At 34.0% G+C, this 16,578-nt stretch overlaps 1 protein-coding gene across 1 annotated transcript in view; it reads left to right on the top strand.

Moving 5' to 3' along the window:
- The window catches only part of PARP8 (poly(ADP-ribose) polymerase family member 8), a 227,250-nt gene extending 221,735 nt beyond the window's left edge, over positions 1 to 5,515 (top strand). The window contains exon 24 of the mRNA XM_044681226.1: positions 5,198 to 5,515. Within this exon, the coding sequence (XP_044537161.1) occupies positions 5,198 to 5,300 (103 nt within the window). The 3' untranslated portion in view covers positions 5,301 to 5,515. The remainder of the gene's footprint in view (positions 1 to 5,197) is intronic.
- The last annotated feature ends 11,063 nt before the right edge of the window (positions 5,516 to 16,578 follow it).

Raw genomic sequence — 16,578 nt, 5'->3', positions numbered from 1 at the left:
TTTCAGGTACCACATATCTCATTGATTTTCATTGTCAGAATAATGAAATTTCTTTTTTTTTTAAACCATTAACTCCTGTGTATTGGCTCATAGGTGGAAGAATGGTAAGGGTGGGCAATGGGGGTTAAGTGACTTGCCCAAGGTCACACAGCTGGGAAGTTTGTGAGGCCGGATTTGAACCTAGGACCTCCCATATCTAGGCCTGACTCTCAATCCACTGAGCTACCCAGCTGCCCCAAAATAATGAAATTTCTGAATCTCACATTCCTATTAAAGAATTCTTTATTACTGGGCAAGCCACTTTCTTAAAGTTTATAAGTTTCAGAGAAACTGCATATTTGAATTAGTAGAGTGAGTTTCCTCATCCACATGTTCTTAATGCCAGAGAAATAACAGGTCTGATCTCTCTCTAATTACTATTCTCAAAGTTTTGGTACTTATTAGAAGCAGCCAGACTCCTATTATTATTTTATCTTAAAACTTATCTTCTGTCTTAGAATTGATATGAAGTATCTGTTCTAAGGCAAAGAGTGGCAAAAGCAAAGCAATTAAAGTTAACTGATTTGCCAAGGTACAGTCTGAGGCTAGATTTTCAACCCAGGATCTTCTGTCTCTAGACCTGGCTTTCTATCCACTGAGCCGCCTAGCTTCCCCTAGAACCTTTATTTTTAATAGAAACATGTATGAACGAGTGAAAGCCAAGAGCAAACCATGATGTATGTTTATGAAAAAGAGAAGTGATAGAATAGAGAAAGAATAAATCACATTATATTTATATATACACACATACATACAACTTCACATAGATATGTAATAGCTAAAAGTGGGAGAGTTTTAGTTCATATTCCAAATGAAGAAAGAGTGAGAAATTCTGAAATAGTTCTGCTTATAGTCAAATTTTCATTTGGTAAGTGTTTGTTGAGGTAAGCTGTTTTCACTGTCAAGTGATCTTACTAAATGCTGTTTGCATTTCACAAGTATATTTGAATTTCACAACCTTTCATTTACACCAGCAATATTTTGTGCCCAGTTGACCTCTATAACCAAGGCAGAAGTCCATATAAAAAGGAATTTTTAAAAAAGATCTTTTCAGAAGAAATGTGGATACAGAATATAATTAATGATTTTTCTTCATTGTTCCTACATATTTCAGATATCAGTCATTGTTCTGTGTTTAGGGGGGAAAAAAACTTTCAAATATATCTCATAGTGAGGATAGACTTCTTTTTCTGGAGAAAATATTAATGTGGCTACTCGTTGACTGAGTAGTAGTAGGAAGGGAAAATCTTGATATTTGAAGCAAGCTACAGCAATCTGTTTTGTTGGTCTTCTTTGACAGAAGTAGACAAATCAGTCTGGTTAATTCTCAAAATAAAAGTCTTCCAATTGGAAAAGACCATGAGTATTTTCATCAATATTCCTGAGCGATGGTAATTTAGGTTCTATGGGGAAACCTAACTCTCTCTGAGACAGCCTATTCCAGTTTTGGACACCTCTAAAAAATCAGGAAATGTTTCCTTATGGTAAGCCCGAGTTAATCACTTTATTGACAGTGTATTCTCTCCTTCGTAGCTGGCATGGTTTTTATGCCAGATCTTATGGGGTAATGATTGGGAACAAGGGCCATATATATCTGTAGGTTATAAATACAATATTGTTTTTAGTTTGGGGTGCCATGTTATGAGGAGGATCTCAACAAACTAGAGAACATTCAGAGGAAGATCAGCAGAATGGTAAAAGGCCATCAGGTCATGCTATACATGAATCAGTTAAGGAATCCAGAACTATTGAAGAGAAAATTGGTAATCAGGCCATATTACTATATTACATATTTGTGGAAGAGGGATTAGATTTTTTCTCTGCTTGACCACAGAGTGCAAAACTAGGTACCATGAGTAGAGAAGCTCTAGGATGTCAGAGATATATTCAATTCAAGCTCTATTAAATGTTAAAAAAAGAATTGCCTTGTCTTGGGAAATGATGGCTTCTTTCATCAGCAAAAACTGAAGGCTCTCTTTGGAAATTGCATAAGGGTGGAATTCTTCTGTAGGAATGAATTGGAATAAATGGCCTTTGAGGCCCCATGATTCATATCCCATTTTTCTGCCTTGAGTGAACTTCCTCCCATTTCTTCCCAGTCCTCCATGTTTTACCTATTAGATATACACCATTATAATCTCAATATGCCCTATTATTTCCAGACTTAACAAGAAGTCTCCAGTACCTAAATGAACCCAAAGCAGTTATCTGGATATTGAAGTAGGTAGAACTAGTCAGCTTCCTGGAATAGAGGAGCAAGTTGAACAGTGCTTTGAAGGCCATAGCAAAGATAAATGAAGATATACAAAAAAGAACTTAGTTCAAAAACAATGAATTTGTGCATGGACATAAAAAAAAGTATCAGGGGTGAAACTATGACATAAAAACATTTGTATTCATCAACAAGTTTTTTGAGATTGCATTGACTAAGATTGCCCAGGTCATCATAACATTATGTGTATAGATATAATAGGAAGATAATGAGAACACTATAGATCACTGCAGAAGAATTAAATTTTTTGCTAATTTTACCTTGATGTTAACTGTCACATTTTGCCAAGCTCTGCAGCTTATAGGATATTTATAGGCAGTGAAGAAAAGACAGGAGCCCATGTTCATCTCTCAGGCTCTTTGATTCTTTGTTCTGGAGCTAATTACTAGATCTCTCTGAAATTGCTCTCCTAAGGCCATTTTTATAGAAAAGAATTAATTTGCTACCTAATACTCAGTGACTTATCATGAGAGCTTAATAGATGCCTTCAGAGTAAATTTCCCATTACCTGAGTTTATTTAGGGAAAGGAGCTATTCTGAAATTCTTATTACTAAAATATTCATAAATTGTTTGTTGAATATTGTGTGAATTTTATGGATTTTTTTCTTAGCTAGAGTTCAAAGAATTACTTGTATTTGAGAAGTATACTCAAAAAGTATAGAAATAAGATCTTAAGAAACTGAATAATATCTCTAATGTGGGGAAGATTAAAAAGAAAAAGTGTGAGCACAGAAAGATGTCACTGTGAGGCTAGGGAGGAGAGAGAAAAAGATTATAATTAATGGTGAAATGTTAAATAAATAAGATGAGGGCAAGTCAGAAAACACGGAAAAGTAAGGGGGAAGTTAACCTAATTCCTACCATGCTGAGAAGCCCATGACTGAGATAAGATTGAAATTCAAAGTTAAGAGTATGTGCTACATTAACTTGGTTAGAGAGATGGTGACATTTATATTAGGGTAAGAGAGAATGGAATTGATGGTTGATACTCTCAATCCTGGATTGAGAAGCAATGCTAAAGCAGTGTTTGAAAGTGGAAGGACAGATAGGTTGCTCAGTGGATAGAGAGCCAGGCCTGGATATGAAAGGTCCCAGGTTCTGTAATGGGAAAAGGGTAGAGATAGGATAAGATTTAAGAGATGTGGAATGCTGTCTTTAAGTCACATACTAGGAACTCAAGGGAAAGGATTTTAGCAGGCAAAAGGCAGGAGGAACAGTTTGGAAGTGACAATTTCTAGAGAGTAGTGACTTCCTACAGAAGTTTGGGAGCTTCTTGTACAGGAATGGTGGAGGAAAGGCAGGCTTATTGGAGCTCATCTACCTCAACCTGACTGTGGAGAAGGAATTACCCCCTAATTCATCTTTGGAGGTACTCTGTTTAACTGGGAAAGATCTAGAAAAGGATCTGACCATACCTGCTGTGCTTTCCATAAGGTTTTATCTAAAAAATCCTGTCAGATTGGCTTTGAGGTTTTACCTCAGGGGTTAGACCCCCTCGGGTGAACTTAGCCATTAGTGATAATTTAAAATGGTTTTTGGAGATAGCTTTTGGGAAATAAATCTAACTAACTACTGAAGGTCATAGATAGGTAGCTTAGTCAGATTTGGGGGAACACATAGATAGAAACAGAGAGCTGATAAGTTAGCCAGAAGACCAGAAGGCTCCCTCTTGTGAGGGGCATAGAGGATTTTGGAAAATTAGCTAAATTCCTTAGAGTTAGGGACCCCTTTTTCTGACCTTTAGTTTGTATTCCCTCTTAAAATAAAAGAGATGTATATCTTTTAATATCAATTGTCCCCAAAGCATTTGTTCCAGTGAGAGAAAGTGATTCAGTTTCACTCTCACTAACCGGAGATTAGAATATCTGGAGATCCTGGCTGGGTATTCAGGGTAATCCCTAAGAGGATCTAGCACTATCTGCATTTGGTTCTCTACCCCCTACTCATTTTTTAGTTTGAATGTGGCCTCAGACACTTCCTAGCTACATAATCCTAGGGATGTCACTTAATCTGAATTTCATAGCCCTTATTGTTCTTTCATCTTGGTGTCAATACATGACTATTGATTTTAAAATGAAGTTAAGGTTTATTAAAGAAAAAAAGAAAGAAAAAAGTAGTGGAGGTGAACAAAATGGTTTGTTTCTTTGGTGACTTGAAAATGTATATTCTATTCCAGAAAGTAATATGGAACTATGCCCAACTGGCTATAAAACTTTATACCTTGCGTACCATTTTTGATCTACTAATACCACTACCAGGTCCATAGCCCAAAGAAATCAAAGAAAGGAAACACCTGGATGTACAAACATTTATAACAGTTCTTTTTGTGATGACAAAAAATTGGAAATGAAGGGGATACCCATCATTTGAGGAATGTCTGAAATAATTGTGGCATATGAGTGTGATGGACTACCATTTTGCTCTAAGAAATGACAAGCAGAATGCTTTCAAAAAAATCCCAGAAGACTTACATGAACTAATGCAAATTGAAATGAGCAGAACCAGGAGAACATTATACACAATAACTGCAAAATCATTGTCTCTATTTTCTTTTGCAACATGGCAAATATGGAAATGTGTTGCATGACTACATATGTATAATCTATTTCAAATTGCTCGTCTTTTCAAGGAAGGAGGAGAATGAGATAATTTGGAACTCATGATTTTTAAAAAAAAGTTAAAAATTTTTGTTTTCATATAACTGAAAAAAATAAATATAAAATAAAAGGAAAATGCATTTCTGGAAAAAAGAAGTGGTGCTACATAATTTTTTTTATAAGTTGTCTTATTTTTTTTCTGTGTGATAAACATTTACTGAAAAAAGTTCCCAAGGCTTTAAAATAATTTCTTTAAATGTTCATATTTTTCTTGTTTCATTTTTTTAGTTATGAAGATGGTCAAGTAGGAGATACAAGCATTAACACCCAAGAAGGAGGCATTCACAAAGAGATTCTCCGGGTAATTGGTAACCAAACTGCAACTGGCTAAAGGACTACAGTGGTTTCTCTATCATGATTTGAAAGCCTTCCTCGGTTTCAAAGCTGGATTTTGAACTGAAGAAGATGAAAAAAAATTGTTATTATAAACAAAATTAACCCTTTGAATACCAATTTTTTCTTAGTATTTCTAAGTCTCATTGAAATACCTAAAATGGTATGCAATTTACCAACTGTAGGGATATGGAATCTAGTAATAAAATTCAACAGCACTTAAACAAAAGTTTGGGCTGCTCACAATAAAAAGATTTAAAAAGGAGTTTTGTGCTGATATTTTTATATTAAATTCTTTAATTGGACATTTTGGTATTATATACCGGCATTTTAAATTTAGGTTAACCAAAATAGAACAAAGAGAGAATATTTTATAATGGAGCCTACATCTATACAGGATACTTTGCAATAAGTATTATGTTTGTACATTCTGATGTACTATATTTATTAGTACTATGGAACATTAGAATGTCATGGAAGGGATGTTACTTATTCTAGTTTTTTTTCCTAATGCAAAAAATAACTAGGATTTAGATGCAGTTCCTTGCCAAAAAAGTAAGTGTTTTGCATATATATGCATATATGTGTGTATACAAATATTACTATACATATAGCTTATACATGCACACACACATATATGTGACCACACTGATGGTGCAAATCTAGGATATTATCCTCATCCTATAGGAAGACATAACCTTCATAATCAGTAAATCTGGATCTCATCAAGATATGAGCCAACTCCTAGCCCCTTCATTGAAATTATGGATAAATTTCCATTAAAAATATTTCTGTACAATTTTTCTAATTGCCCTTGTTTTACATAATAGGCTAATGAAAATATTGTACCTGTTCAACTTCAAATATATGAAAGTTCATTATTTAAAGTTCACAGTTTTGGGGTACTGATAAATTTCTACACAAAAAATTACAATGTTTAATACTTAAAATTTGATGGTCATTTATTCAATCAATTCCTGAAATTTTTTTTCATTCCTACAATGGGAACGGAAGCAGTGTTGGTCAATGGGAAAAGGACTGAACTAGATTTGCAGGAGGCTTGCCTTTTGGTCTTTGCCCTGTCACTAACTTTCTTTGTGACCTTGGGCATCAGTTTCCACGTCCAGAAAAAGGGACCAGATGGAACTAAATGATCCCTAAGGTCTCTTCAAACTCTGATGTTATATGATTCTATTTTTAAAGTATTACAATACTTTTTTGTTATGTCAGGTTTTTTACATTTTTCCATCTAATAAAACTTATTTTTTTTCATATTGAGAAAGAAGACATTAAAGCTTCTTTTATATTAAAAGAAAGCCAATACGTTTATAAATTACAGTATCCATTCAAACACCAGCTTTTAAAGAGTTACATGCTTATGAAATCATGCCTCTTTCCCCATATCCCAAGGTTGATGATGGAGCTTAATAGTATTCCATTTCCTAAGGGATCTTTGTGAAATTGGGCCATTCCTATCAGCACTTACACTGATGGGACTGCCATGCAATTCTGAGCCTGGAATCAAGGTTTATATCTAGTATTATTTATTTCATTAACATAAACATGAATATATACCCACCCAGCCCTATACATCAATTATTAATCATTTCTAATTCTGACCTATCAAAATCTCATGTGAAAATAGCCTCTTTTGGGCATTTAAAAGATTAGGAAAACCATCCTATACATATGTATTCAAGCATAAAAATTGTTAATGATCAAGTTTGGAAATATTGATCATTATGCTAGCATCTGCTTACACCTGATTACTGTTGATCTTTGCAATTGGATACCTTTGGATCCATGCCTTATCCAAGGGTAAGAGTTGCCTTTAGAGGAAGGAGGTTGAACCCCCCCCAGTGTGAATAGGTTCATTTGGGGAGCTTTCTGCAGAGTAAGAGAAGACTCTGCATGTCTTTACCTAGCCTTTCCAGGTCATCAAAGAAGTACATGTTTTACCTACTCAGTTTCTGAGATATATGAAAAATAATGGAATAAGATGTACATTTTGTAGGCCCCTGGAAAAGAAAACCCATGAAGTATGAAGGTAATTGCCAAGTTAACAAATGAAGAAAGAGTAGTTATTATATTTAATGCTAAGTGACTGAATGTAAATGGAGCAAAATTTTTCTCTAATCACATTAAACTTAAAATACATTGTAATGATCTGAGTGAAAAAAAAATACAATCAAAGCCCTCTCCTATGATTGAGGATGACTTTAGCAGTATTATATTGCAGATATGACTAAATTTCAGGTGATTAGTCAAGATTAGGTATGAGAATTATTTAGCTGAATCTTCCTGGGCAAAGTATCTAAGCAGAGCTCATTTTTAATGATCAATTTGCAAACGAAACATATGTGGTGACATTACAGTCTAATTGTAAAGAGAGTGTCACATAAAATTATCTTAATCTAAATTTATTTGCAAAAACTTACTGATTAAGGAGATAGTGTGACTCAGAAATCCAGGGGGTGATTTAACGACATTAATATTCAAGGGGTTAAATATTCTGATTATTTCTCAATTCAGTAGCCCAATTTAAAAATATTTGTTGAGTACTGACTTGTTCAATGATTCTAGATTTTAATACTGTACTAGTGTTTTTTCTTAATCACTTGAAAATTGTTTACTGATGCTGTATAATATATTAATTTTGTACACATTGATACTGAAGAAGAATCCACTGAACAAGCTAATAAATTATTTTCCTCCTTGAGATGTGATCAGGTACAGGAAATGGAGTAGAAAAGACAAAGAGAGGAGCTGATTTAAAGAATCTTATTTCTCCTTAACTTCCTATGTAAACATTTTGCTATTTAAATGAATGTCCTTTTATGACATCATTTGTGACACGGGAAGAAATATATTCATACAATATTTGAAAAGGGTAAAAGTTAATGATGTTCTTATAGCCTGTTGAATTAGAGTTGGGCAATTACGTTTTCATGAAAAGGATCTTTGTTTTTGTTTTGCTTTGCTGGTAGTTGGCTTTGGTAAATTGTTGAAACGAGTTAAGGGTTTTTTTAATTAAAATTTGAGATAAATACATGCAACTTTAAATCCTTATTTATTGTCAAGTAATTTTTAATCACTAAAATGAACCCTGACACTCACTTCACACAGTAGATACTTGTTACAAGAAATTTTAAGATGTCATAGAGTAAATTCTTCAATTTTCTTCCCCTCTGGCAAAAGTAGACAACACTAAACATATACAGTTAAGATTCATCATTCAATGAGTACGGTTAAATGGATTTTAGAAGGTTGAAATACAAGTACTATAATGCTATTAAATATGGTATGAACGCCATGGGGACAGAAAATTTAAGGGACCGCATTCATAGACCTTGTTAAGGAATTTGGGTGATTTGGTTAGTCTATACTTTGATGTATCATAAATTTTAACTCAACCCTATGGTTTCATTCCCTTGAATGGAAATTAATGTCAAGTTGCTTCTTTGGACATTTTGGATCTAATGACTAAGAAATAACATAGTGTAAATCTGTCTTGACTGAATGTTTCATTACAACACTACCTCAGGATAAAAGAGAGGCCAGTGTTTTGCATGAAAATGAGGAGGAAAGAGAATATATCACAAATTGGAGAAAATCATCAATTGCTTAGTAATCCAGCCATTCGCAGGCAAAGGGATTATCAACTTTGCCCCTCATAAACTCTTGAGAATACAGTAAAATGTCTATTCAAGGCATTAATGTCCCGAAACAGAGATATGTTTAAATCCAAAACTAACGATTCCTTAGTTTACTAGCATTCTACATCGACTGGTTTTCATACACTTGGTGAAACTTCAACCTCTGTGGGTGAAAATTAGGAAGAGGAAAGAGGCAACTTCTTTCAGTTTGCCAACTGAAGTTTTGAAAATTTTGGGCAGTTGATTCCTAGTGATTTTTATTTTTTATCACAATGTAGAATTGATGTATATTATTACCCAGCCAATATTTCTTTGAAGTTTTGTATACAGTATGATATATTAGGTATAAGTTTTTGTAGGTCAAAAGAATTTAAGTAGCTTTTAGACAAAACATATCTAGAGTGTGAAAAAGCTGTGTTGAAGAATAGATGACATTAAACATTTACCAGCAAGTCAATAAAAATAATCCTGATACATTCAACATAAATTAATGTTCTAAACTTATTTTTTTCAATTTGCCCAATATTTATTGTAACTTTTGAGTAAAAAAAAATACAGTCATTCCTTTATGTAAACATTAAGGTATGCCTCTGTTTCTTTAACTATACAGCCTTTTGACAAATTTCTTGAATTTTGTGCACAAAATAGTATCGCAGCCTGCTATTTAGCCTCTGGTGCCTTAGAGTTATTATAAATATTTAACAATATGTACATAATGTAAATACTGCCAAAAGATCACTAAGGCCAAATATTTTCTCTATTCACTTTTTACGGCACTTGCTTTCTATTGCTACTTTAGCCTCTTTTATCCAGCTTTGTAACAGTTATAACATTGTAGCCAATGTAAATGTTTACTTTCAATAAATCTGAATTTGTTCAACAAGTACTGTATATGTGGGCACTATTGTGAGAACTCGAGTAGAACTTGGCCTCTCCTCTTAACAAATCTTGCCTCTGGGTTTTGCTATTTTTTTTGGAAGGTCTAAATGAAATCTAAAACAAATAGATGTTGTGCATTTTTTTCCTCCTTTTTCTGACAGTCTGATGAAAACATTCCTCTTTTGATATTCAGAGTGGTTGAGGGAGACGTCAGGAAAAAATTGTTTATAAATGTGAGTGCTGTTTCAGTTTTTAACTATGGATATATTAATATTGAATTCAAATAATATTATGACCTTGATTTACATACTTTCAAATATACAGTGCCATTTGAAAACTGTAAGTATGATATCTGAAGAGCTATTTTAAATGAACCATCCTGGATTTTCAAAGCACTTCTTACCTGGAAATATGATGTATATTTAAGGACAAAATAATATTCTTTTTTTTTGTTTGCTTAAAATTTTTTTTTTTTATCTTTTATGTATACGCCACTTATATCTGCCAGAGACCCATCTTTTAAAACAGAAAAATCTTTTAGAGTTGTGTGATGGGAGCAGTTCAGTACGTCCAAGTAGAGTGTTATACTAAATAGTGTATCACATCCATAGCTCCTCACTTCTACAAAGAAGAAAGGGAGATACACTCTCATAGCTCTTTTTTAGGACCCAGCTTGGTCATTATGACTTCACATTCCTCAGTTTAGTTTATTTTCTTGTTATTTTCATTTACATCATTGAAGCCATTATATATGTTGTTTTACTGGTTGTGCCCAATTGATGTTATATTCCTATAAATACATTCATATGTGCATACATATATATCTATAGACATCTATAAAGGAGATATATATTTGTTTTCCTAGGTTTGTATATATGTCGATGTAGGCTTTCCATGCCTCTATATTCCTTATATTCATTGTTTTGTATATTAAAGTAATATCACCTTTACGTTTATTTAATTTAAAATTTTTTAAATTTATTTGTGACATTAAAATACCCAAGTTAATTCCCTTATTTCCTCTTGCTCCCCTCATTAGAGAAGGCAACATTTGACAATGATGTATGTTTATATAAAACTATGTCTTATTTCCACATTCTTTCCCATTTTATATCTCACAATGTGTTCTATCTCTTATCTGTTCCTAAATTATTCTCCTATCCATAAATCTGATAAATTTTCCTTGTTATAATTTGCCTATAATATCTCCCTTTATGCCTAAGTCATGCACCATTTTGATCTTATCTTGGTAAATGGGATAAGATATTGATCTATCATTAGTTTCTGCTAGATTGCTTTCCAGTTTTCCCAATAATTTTTTTGAAAAGGTGAATTTTTATCCCCAGACTTGAATCTTTACTTTTTTTAAACACAGAGTTACTATAATTTTTTACAACTGTTTGTTGAATGGTCTTTTCTGTTCCACTAATCTATTTTTCTATTCCTTTACATATGAAAATTTCTCCAATGCTTTTTAAAAATTTAACTTTTAAATTAGTTCACTTTTTATTTACATGAGGAAATAGGGTTCACTTTTCATTAAATAGGGTTATAGAATGGACCTGTGATTCCGTTAGCAAAGAGACAGATGAAGAAACATCCTCTATCATTTCAAGTCAGTATTTTCTCTGCAACTTATAGACCTGACTAGTTGCCTAAAGCATTGAAACGTGAGAGGCATTTAAAAGACAAATATTTAAATAGGTCTCAGAGACTGGCCTGAGAAGTGGTAGCAGAGCCAGAACAAATACATACTTCTTTCCAACCTGTAACCCTGGATAAGTAGCTTCACCTTTCAGACCTCAGTTTCCTCATTTGTAAAATGAAGGGATTAAACTAGAGAGCGGTTCCTAATATTTTTTTTGTGTCAGGGATTCCTTTCATTCTCTGGCTAAATTTTATAGACTCCTGAATAATTTTAAGTGCATAAAATATATTGAATTAGAATTATATTATACCAAAATGCACTTGTCAGAATTAAAAAACATTTATATATTGCTGGTGAAAAGCTCTTTCATGACTGGCTATCTGAAATCTTATCATCCTACCTCTTGGCATTTTATTATTTTATATCATAAACAGGGAAATAGAAGGAGGAGTCCCATATTTCTGATGAGAGAGAACTAAATAATGTTGGGCCCATTTATGTGTTAAGGAAAAGTTGGGAAGGGGAGTCACTTTATTGAAGATTATAATAGGATATGATAGTTTCCAAATCATATTTTTACATCATGTTGTAGTTACAAATTGCCTTACAAAGGTAATCTTACAGGACTTCAGAGTCCTGTGGGTTAGGCAGTTCAAATATTATATCCATTTTATAGAGAAGACAAAGGCATGTCATAAATTGTAGAGTCAGGACTTTAATCCAGACATTCTGACTTCAATATATTTAATCTCATTTTGAGATGAGAAAAAAAAAATTCGCATCATAGTGTTCCAAATACAGTTGGATTTGCAGAATCAGAGCACAAGTAAGAGCTGAAGAGACTAAGGAATAATCTTCATAAGTGGTAGCTGAAGCCAAGGTTGCCCTTTGTAAGAACTACAGAGAGGAGAAGTGAGACAATGAGTACAAAGTCTTAAAAAGAAGACCACATTTAGGAGCTGGAGACAAACTTTCACTGAGAGAGAAGAGAAGGGATTATCAAATAGAAAACTAAGATGAGGCAGTGTCATTGAAGTGAAAAAGAGAATCAAAATGATCTTCAATACTTCAAAGCTTCATGAGTTTATCTTTGTGAATATTCTCTTTAATAACACAGAATGCAAACCTTCCATGCCCTACTAAAAAACCTTAATGATTTGCTCAGACATAGTCATGACCTAGTCTCAGCCTTCTGGTGATGAACCTTTTAAATGTTCTTCTAAAGGGAAAATGTGGCTGATAATAATGGACTGTGCCTACCTAATTTGCTTCTGACTTTCCTAAGGCAAATCAGTTAAGTTTTCTTCTCATTTAACTTAAATTAGAGAAAAAGCAATGGACTAGATTACAGCCTCAGACAATCTAGAAGTCTATATGTATCTCTTGAGCCTTCAAGTGTAAGGCTAAATCAGCTTGTGGCTTGACCTACTGATATTAGCGTTCACCAGGATTCCTCCCTTCCCTGTTATGTAGTTGTTTTCGGTCATGTCCAACTCTCTCCTCACTTCATTTGGGATTTTCTTGGTGAAGATAATGGAGTGGTTTGCTATTTTCCTTGTCCGGATCATTTTACAAATTAGAGTAAATTGAGGCAAGCAAGATTAAATGACTTGTCCATGGTCACATGGTAAGGGTCTGAGGACAGATTTTAACTCTGGAAGATGAGTTTTTCTGATTCCAGGCTCAACGCTCTGTCCACTGTGCCACCTATCTGCACACTTTACTGTGTACTTAATTTATATAAGATAAGAGCCATGCTCTAACAGATTTAAAATTAATGAAACTAATATTTTATTCTGATTTGACATAAAAGATTCAGAACAATAGAAAACATTCTCAATAGAATTAATTCACTGCCAAAGAAGGGAAGAAACTTCTCAAACAAATCAAATGCTATTTATTGAAAGAATCTTCATGATACAACTGACAGTGTTCATTTTTATATCCCACCAGCAGAATATTAAGGGGCAAAAATCTTAACCATAAATAAACACAAGCTCATTTGCACCAAAATTCACAACTCCTATTACGTCAGTGGGATCTACTTCTTCCCAACTGATCGTCTTCCTTCTTTCATCTGCTACTCTTCAGATCAACCAGATACTTGTAGAGCAAAATAGATTCCAGGTTAGATAAACTATATTTTGAAATAGGTAAATAAAAAAATAGGTAAATTAAGGGGTGATACAAATGGGTCCTTTGGGGAAAAGTCTGAAATTCTGAGCTTCCATCCTGTATTTAGATGTTTTGTTGTTTTTTAACTTTTATTAAAACAGATAATTAGCCAGACTATTGCTTGGGAAAGAAGAATCTTTGGGTCTAAAATGCTACTACATCCAATAATCAATGAAAATTGAACCTCTGAAATTTTAGTTATTTTTCTGCCTGAAAATTGAGGATTAGTTTTATAAAAATTCTTTGTTTAGTCTTTTTTCTTTTCTTTTCTTCTTCTTCTTTTTTTTTTTTACTAAATTTGGGGTTCATTTTGCATATTGAATTCCATCAAGAGAAAACTTATGATCTGGACAAGACCTCTGATGTGACATTCAGAGCTCATGTGTCTTACCCAGATTCACAAGACATTTTTCATATGAAGGGACTTGGACTACTCTGAGGCTAGTTCTCTGAACTTACTATCTTGTCTTTTTTACATTGCTTCCTTTTAAAATGATTACTTTTGCATTCTGTTAGTTCCACTATCCCAGTGGTTCTCAAACTTTTTTGGCCTACCACCCCCTTTCCAGAAAAAATATTACTTAGCCCCCTGGAAATTAATTTTTAAAAAATTTTAATAGCAATTAATCAGAAAGATAAATGCACCTGTGGCCATCACTGCTCCCCCTGGATTGCTGCAGCACCCACCAGGGGGCGGTAGCGCCCACTTTGGGAATCACTGCCCTATCCAATTGTGAAAGTAGTTATCTTTAAACCTTCTTCAGTGTCTCAAAGACTACTTTGCACATGGTTAGTGCTTCCCAGACAGGTGGAACAAAGCATGACCTCAGTAGAGGATTGAATGGTGATCCATTTTGAAGAATCAGATCCTTGTACCCTGTGAGGGAAGTTGCTCTTGGAGAGGTCATGATATGGGGTAAGAGAAAATCTCAAACCAGCCCTACTATCTACATTTTTTTTCTGATTTTAACTATATTCTTGCTAAATAAGTATTAGGATTTGGTGTGTGTATAATGATATATGACCAGAATGCTGTCAAGAGACCTCAAAATTTTATGGATTACACACACAACTAGTTGTGTGGTTCTGGGAAAGTCACTTAACTGCTGGTTGCCTCAGTTTCCTCACCTGTAAAAATAGTTAATAGAACTCCCCTTTCACCAAATTGTCTTCTAGTTACCTGGAAATGATCCCTAGGTTTTTTTTTGTCATGTACTTGGTTATTCAATACAAATTAATGATGCTGCTTTTCTCTGAAACCACAGTACCATTCTGAAGACTAAAATGAATTTCAAAGACAGGGACTTTGAATTCCTATGTGTATAGAAGTATATAGCCACACCAAATATTGTATTGTTGAATAATTAGACCTGCTTTCACACCTTGCCTTACCATCCTCAATAGAGATGTCCAGAGACTTTTCTTTGAGAGAAGAGATTTTGGGAAGAATGGACCTGGACACATTTTATCTCTTACCCCACCCTTTGCTGATTGATTTCACTAGCTACTATCTAGGCACTACCTGATAAGCTCCTCTTTATGAGTGGTGCCCCTTTGCTACCTTTTAATTTAAATAAATCATTTTCTTTCAAGGGTTCTAAGGAGACATGCCTTCCATTTACTAATTTTAAGCAAAAATACTTTTAGGTTTGTTTGAATTTAAAGTGCAATGAACAAGTATCCTGTTTACAGGATTAATAGTAACTAATGCAGACATCATTAGTATATATATTCAAGAAAATGAGAATGCAGAGAATAAGAATAATGGGTGATGGGGAGAAAGTAAGGACATTTTTTAGAACTCAGACATTTGCAAGAACCTTGCCCAGAAGTCAATAAAATTTTTATAAAGCACTTACTATGTGTTAGGCATTGTCCTATGCACTGGGCGGGGGGGGGGGGGGTTACCAGTATAAAAAATAAATGCAGTCTCTGCCCTCAAGGAGCTTAAAATCTAATAAATGAAGACAACACATAAAAGGAAGTTCATAAAGGAGGAAAGAGTGCCCAACAGGGTGAAGTCAGAGAAGTCCCAAAATAGTGCAGCCAGGAAAGAAATGAGGTATCTGAGTTGAACTACCTTAAGTGGATGCTTTGAAATTCATGGCTCCAGCAGGAGAATTAAAAGCTAGTGAAGGGGCACCTGGGTGACTCAGTGGTTTTAGAGTCAGGTCTAGAGATTCGAGGTCCTAGATTCAAATATGACCTCAGATACTTCCCAGCTTCATGGCCCTCAGAAAGTCACTTAACCCCAATTGATTAGTCCTTACTGCTCTTCTGCCTTAGAAGACATGAGGTTAGAGTATTAAAAAAAAAAAGAATTTAGAAAGGAGGTGGAGAAATAAGGAAATTTTCATTAAGAAAGGATCTTATCACAGACATAATTTCTCACCTGACTTCACTACCCTGGGACTTCTCTGATTTCTCCATCCTGCCCAATCTAGCTCATTATTGAGGAAAACCTCAGTGTCCTGTAAATTTCCATTAGCCTTGGTACTCCACCTTATCACTATCCTCTCACCCCAACAGACTGAAGAGTGGGATCGTGAACAGAACAAAGTGAACTAGACCAAACTATCAGAACTACTTAACTGATATTCCTTCATATGCTTCAGCTTGCCTCTGAAATTTTTTTTGAAATGATTTTTTATCTTTTTCAGTTTCTTTCCAGGACAAACCTCTACATATGCATGTCTGATGCACAGCATTGATTCCACATTTCACTCCACCATTCCTTCTATTTCTTTAGCCATTGGAGTGGATATTTTGGAATTTAAAAGAACTTGTATTAATTCAGGTTTCTCTACTTTTTTTTTATTTTTTAATTGAAGCTAGTGGTTGAAGTTTACAGAATACCCTATGATTAGGAAAATAAAAAAGATGTTAAACAAATTAACAAAGCAGACAAAATCAACAAG

Source organism: Gracilinanus agilis, chromosome 1 (genome assembly GCF_016433145.1).
Source record: "Gracilinanus agilis isolate LMUSP501 chromosome 1, AgileGrace, whole genome shotgun sequence".
Taxonomy (NCBI): Eukaryota; Metazoa; Chordata; class Mammalia; order Didelphimorphia; family Didelphidae; genus Gracilinanus; species Gracilinanus agilis.
This window is presented reverse-complemented; position numbering and strand designations above follow the sequence as displayed.